We start from the raw sequence: 5,251 nt of genomic DNA on the forward strand, positions 1-5,251 counted from the left end.
CGTTGGAGCCCGCCCGGGGCTCGCCGCAACGGGCGGCCCGGCACGGCTCGGCGAGCCGGCACAAAGGGAAGGGACGGGGGACCTCCCGGGGACCCCGGGCTGGGTGGGTGCCCCCTCCCCGGGACGTCCTTGCCCCGGGCGGCCGCTGCCGCTGGGCTCCCGGTGTCGCCCGGCCGCGGCTCCGCGCCTGGCGGTGGATGCGGCGGGGCTCGGTACCGGCGGCCGCGGCGCGGGGGATGCGCTACGGCTCCGCCAGACCTCTCCGGCCGGCCTGCCAGCGGCGGGGAGGGTCCTGCGGCAGCGCCCGGGGGGCTCCGTGCCGGGGCCGGCAGCGCCGAGCGGGGAGCAGCCGGACCGCGGAGCGGGGCGCGGGGAGCGGCGGGCCGGGCGCGGCGGCGGGGCCCCGGGAGCGCTTCTAACCCGCTCCTTTTCCCGATTTTGTTTTGCAGGGGCGTTTTGGGGGGGAATGGAGGCGATCGCCAGTCAGATGGGAAATGGGAGAGATGCAAGCTCCTCCCCAAATTCAAAGCAAGAGCTGCAGCCGTACCAGGGCTCCAATACCCTCAAGCCCAACCAAGTGGGTGAGACCTCTCTGTACGGCGTGCCCATCGTGTCCCTGGTCATCGACGGGCAGGAGCGGCTGTGCCTGGCGCAGATCTCCAACACGCTGCTCAAGAACTACAGCTACAATGAGATCCACAACCGGCGGGTGGCCCTGGGCATCACCTGCGTGCAGTGCACGCCGGTGCAGCTGGAGATCCTGCGGCGGGCCGGGGCCATGCCCATCTCCTCCCGTCGCTGCGGCATGATCACCAAGCGGGAGGCGGAGCGGCTCTGCAAGTCCTTCCTGGGCGAGCACAAGCCGCCCAAGCTGCCCGAGAACTTCGCCTTCGACGTGGTGCACGAGTGCGCCTGGGGCTCCCGGGGCAGCTTCATCCCGGCCCGCTACAACAGCTCCCGCGCCAAGTGCATCAAGTGCAGCTACTGCAGCATGTACTTCTCCCCCAACAAGTTCATCTTCCACTCCCACCGCACCCCGGACTCCAAGTACACCCAGCCCGACGCCGCCAACTTCAACTCCTGGCGCCGCCACCTCAAGCTCAGCGACAAGACGGCCACGGAGGAGCTGTCGCACGCCTGGGAGGATGTCAAGGCCATGTTCAACGGCGGCACCCGCAAGCGGACCTTCTCCCTGCAAGGGGCGGCCGCCGGCGGGCCCGGCGCCGGTTCCCCGGCCGCCAAGGCCGCGCTGCACCCGCCGCCGTCCGCCGGCCCCGAGCTGGCCCCGGCGCACAAGAGCCTGCGCTGCAGCGGGCAGGAGCCGGCGGGCGAGCGCGGGGCGCTGGGGCTACCGGCGGCGCACGGCGGGGTGGCGGGGGGGCACGGCGGGGCGGGCGCGGTGCGCAGCTACCCGGTGATCCCGGTGCCCAGCAAGGGCTTCGGGATGCTGCAGAAGCTGCCGCCGCCGCTCTTCCCCCACCCCTACGGCTTCCCCGCCGCTGCTTTCGGACTCTGCCCCAAGAAGCAGGAGGACGCGCTGGGCGGTGCGGGAGGCGGCGAGGCGGGCAAGGGCGGCGCGCTGCCCCCCGGCATGTTTTGGGGACCCCCGCACCCCCACCCGCACCAACCGGCCCAGCCGCCCCACCAGCCCGGAGCCGCCAAGGACACCGGCGTCTACCCCTCCTTCCCCGTCTTCTGGCCGGCCGCCGGCAGCCTGCCCGTGCCGCCCTACCCGGCGCAGAGCCAGGCCAAGGCGGCGGCCACGGCCGTGGTGGTGGCGGCTGCGGCGGCGGCGGCAGCGGCGGCGGCCGAGCCGCCGGGCCTGTCGGGGCGGCACGGCGAGCTGGAGGGCTCGGAACCGTCGGGCAGCGGGAGGAGCAGCGCTACCCCCCAGGAGGGCGCCGGGGCGGAGAGCGAGCGCTGCCCCAGCGCGCTGTCGAGGGCGGCGGGCGAGGAGGAGCGCTCCGGGGACGAGGCGCTGCTCGCCCCGCTGCCCCTGCCCAGGAAGGGCAGTTACCTCTCCGCCTTCCGCCCGGTGGTGAAGGACGCCGAGAGCATCGCCAAGCTCTACGGCACCCGGGAGGCGTACGGCGGCGCGGCCCCCCGCGGCCCCGGCTACCTCTCCCCGGACTTCCTCAGCGAGGGCAGCTCCAGCTACCGCTCGCTCTCCCCCGGGGGGGACACGGCCGAGGAGCCTGAGGTGGACGTGGAGTCCAACCGCTTCCCGGAGGACGAGGAGGAGGACGCCGCCGCTCCCCCCGCCGAGGGCAGGGAGCCGCCGCCGCCCCGGCTGCTGGCCGGTACCGAGGAGCCGCTGCCGCCCGCCGGGGCCGACGGGCCCGAGGAGAAGGCGGGCGAGCCGGTGGCGGAGGAGGGTGGCCAGCCACCCGACGGCAGCCCCGAGCGGAGCAGCAGCAGGGGCGCCTACGAGGTGCGGGGCTGGGGGGGAAATCAGCCCTAGAGGGTCGTGCGGGGCCGGCCCTAGGGTCCTCGCCGCCGCCCTGACCCACTCTTTTGTAGGTGTACGCGCCGGACAGGGGGGAGCACCTGCAGCCGCTGAAGACCGCCGCCTCCCTGGGAGCCCCGGCCGCCTACCTGTGCACGCCCGAGGCTAAGGGTAATCGGGGCCGGGAGGGCGGTGCGCATCGACGGCCCGGCCCCGGGCGCCGCTCCCGCCGGCTGCTCAGCCCCGGGGGGGCAACCGGGCCGCCGCTTTCGTTCGGGGGCTTTCGGGAGAAAAGAGAACGCGAACGGTTTCCTGATGGGGGACGGGGCCAGGCCCCCCCCGGGCCCGGGGCTGCCGCCGTCGGACGGCGGGGATGGGCTGGCGGGGCCGCACACGGCGCGGCGGGGCAAAGCTCCGGGCACCAAGCTACTTTCCAATAGCAAAGCGATTAGGATGTCCGCTAAGAAGGTTTTAACGAGGGCTTTGTCCGTAATTATGTAATTAAGGATATATCAGGACCGTACTTTCGTTGCTTATGGTTGAAAATCGGTTTATTAACTTTAAGAGCAAGATAAAGAAGACAATCACTCCGCGGCAGAGGATTTAGAGACCAGAAAATCCTATCAGGACCAAAGGAATGTCTCGCATCCCAGCCCTGTAAATACCGACAGAGGTAAGCGCCGGTCCGCGCCCCTCCTCGGGGCGATGCGCGGCCCCTCGGCGGGGCGATGCGCGGCCGGCGGAGCCCCCCGTGGCGGGGCTGACGGCGCCCTGTCCCCCCGCAGGAGAGGACGGCCTTGGCATGGATGTCGCCGGGACGCAGCTGGTGGAAAAGGACATCGAACATTTGGCCCGAGGTGAGGCGGGGGGCTGCGGGGGTCGGCGCCCCGCCGGGGGCGGGGGGAGGCTGGCGGGACCCCCCGGCCTCTCCCCGCGGCTCGAGGTATTTGTGTTTTCTACAGGAGTGATTAACTCCTGTGATTAATGTAACGTAATGCGATTAGCGCCGCGCTGAGCCGCCTCCATATGGAAAAGTGCGGGGCTCCCCCCAACCCCGCCATGTATTTTTAAACAGACGAGTTGCAAAAACTGGTCCTGGAGCAAATGGAGCTGAGGAAAAAGCTGGAGAGGGACTTCCAGAGCCTGAAAGGTACCGGCGATCCCCTCCCCGCTCCGGCCGGGAGCGGGCCTTGCCGTGCTGACCCCCCCCCTTGCCCCCGCAGATAACTTCCAGGACCAGATGAAGCGGGAGCTGGCGTACCGGGAGGAGATGGTGCAGCAGCTTCAGATCGTCCGAGGTAAGGCCGGCCGCCCCGGCCAGCCGCAGTTACCACTTCGATTTTTTTAATTCCTTTTTGTCTCTCTCCTTTTTTTTTTTCATATTTTTTCCCCTTTTTTTTTCTTTTTTTCCTTTCCTTTTTCTTTTTTGTCCTTTTTTCCTTTTTAATTTATTTGTTGTTTGTTTTTTTTTTTTTTTTAAATCGATATCCTTTCGTGCGCTCCGATTCGTCTCGCGATTTCCAGCCGCCCCGCAAAGGGCTGCGAGGCATCATTACATGGGAGCGAACCAACCTTCCCTCTCCGCAGCAATTTCCACCCGGGCTAAATTAAAAACCGCGGCGTAAATTACCTGGGAAGCCGTGCCCGACTTTGCGCGCATCGAGTCCCCCCTTTACCCCCCTCCTATCCGCGGTGCCCTTCGCGCATCCCCGACGGGGCGGTTGGTCCCCGCGGCGCGTTGTGATGCTCTCCCCCCTTCCCAGATACGCTGTGCAACGAGCTGGACCAGGAGAGGAAAGCGCGCTACGCCATCCAGCAGAAGTTAAAAGGTACCGGGGGGGGGGCAGAGACGTCTAAAGGGGGGGCTGATACCCCTCCCCATGTCGGGGGGGGGTCTGGGGGAGCCGGGGGTGACAGCTCCATCGCTTTGCAGAGGCCCACGACGCGCTGCATCACTTCTCCTGCAAAATGCTGACCCCGCGGCACTGCACGGGGAACTGCTCCTTCAAGCCGCCGCTGCTGCCCCAGTGAGCCCCCCCCGGACCCCCTCCCCTCCCCTTTCCCCGAAGCCATGCGGGCAGAGCCCACACAAGCCATTTCCACGAGGAGACACTTGTACATAGAGGACTCGCAGCCCGGCTTTCCTCGGACTGGCAATACGGCGGGGGGCGGCCCCGGGCCGGCCGGAGGGGGAGCCGGGCCCCCCCCCGCGCCCCCTCTCCCCCTCCCTCCCTGTGTGTCCGCTTCTTCATCCCTTGTCCAGACTGGAAACAAAAGTGGCTATGTGCAATGGATATAAATGTACTGTGATTCTCTTGGTACAGTATTTGTTGGATTTTTATTTATTTATGATGTATATTTATTTCCACCCCCCGCTCTCCTCCCTCCCACATCCTCCCCCCTTGTAAATTTATGGATGTAACAGCACTTTAACGGGCGGTCCGCGACTCCGGAGGCAGAACAACGCTCGCCCGCTCTGGGGAGAGACCCCTCTGTACGTGATTTTGGTTCTTTAATAAAAACCGACTTTAAGAAGCCTCCTGGTCCGTGGGGCTGTCCTGCGGGGTGGGGGGGGTCCCCCCCGGGGCGGGCAGACACCGGGGCTGGGGGGGTCCCTCCCGCTCCCCTGCGAAGTTCCCCTTTCCCCCTCCTCCTCCGCGCCGCAGCCGGGAGCTCATTAATGCCCATTTATATGCTCGTTTCACACATGAAAGTGTTACATTAATGAGCTCTGAGAGCGGGTGTGGAGGGGCTCGCACACCTATTAGCCCTAAATACCTGTTTTTCAGCCCAGGATTAACCTAG

General features: G+C 67.2%; 1 protein-coding gene across 1 annotated transcript; it reads left to right on the plus strand.

The window, feature by feature from the left end:
- The first annotated feature begins 466 nt into the window (after nt 1-466).
- On the plus strand, nt 467-4,477 carry SKOR1 (SKI family transcriptional corepressor 1). The gene is made up of 8 exons (XM_068410684.1): nt 467-2,431; nt 2,521-2,617; nt 3,012-3,119; nt 3,232-3,303; nt 3,522-3,596; nt 3,670-3,744; nt 4,210-4,275; nt 4,380-4,477. Exons 1-8 carry the CDS (start codon nt 467-469, stop codon nt 4,475-4,477), a joined length of 2,556 nt encoding a protein of 851 aa, XP_068266785.1.
- The last annotated feature ends 774 nt before the right edge of the window (nt 4,478-5,251 follow it).

Source organism: Nyctibius grandis, chromosome 11 (assembly GCF_013368605.1).
Source record: "Nyctibius grandis isolate bNycGra1 chromosome 11, bNycGra1.pri, whole genome shotgun sequence".
In the NCBI taxonomy this organism is placed as follows: Eukaryota; Metazoa; Chordata; class Aves; order Nyctibiiformes; family Nyctibiidae; genus Nyctibius; species Nyctibius grandis.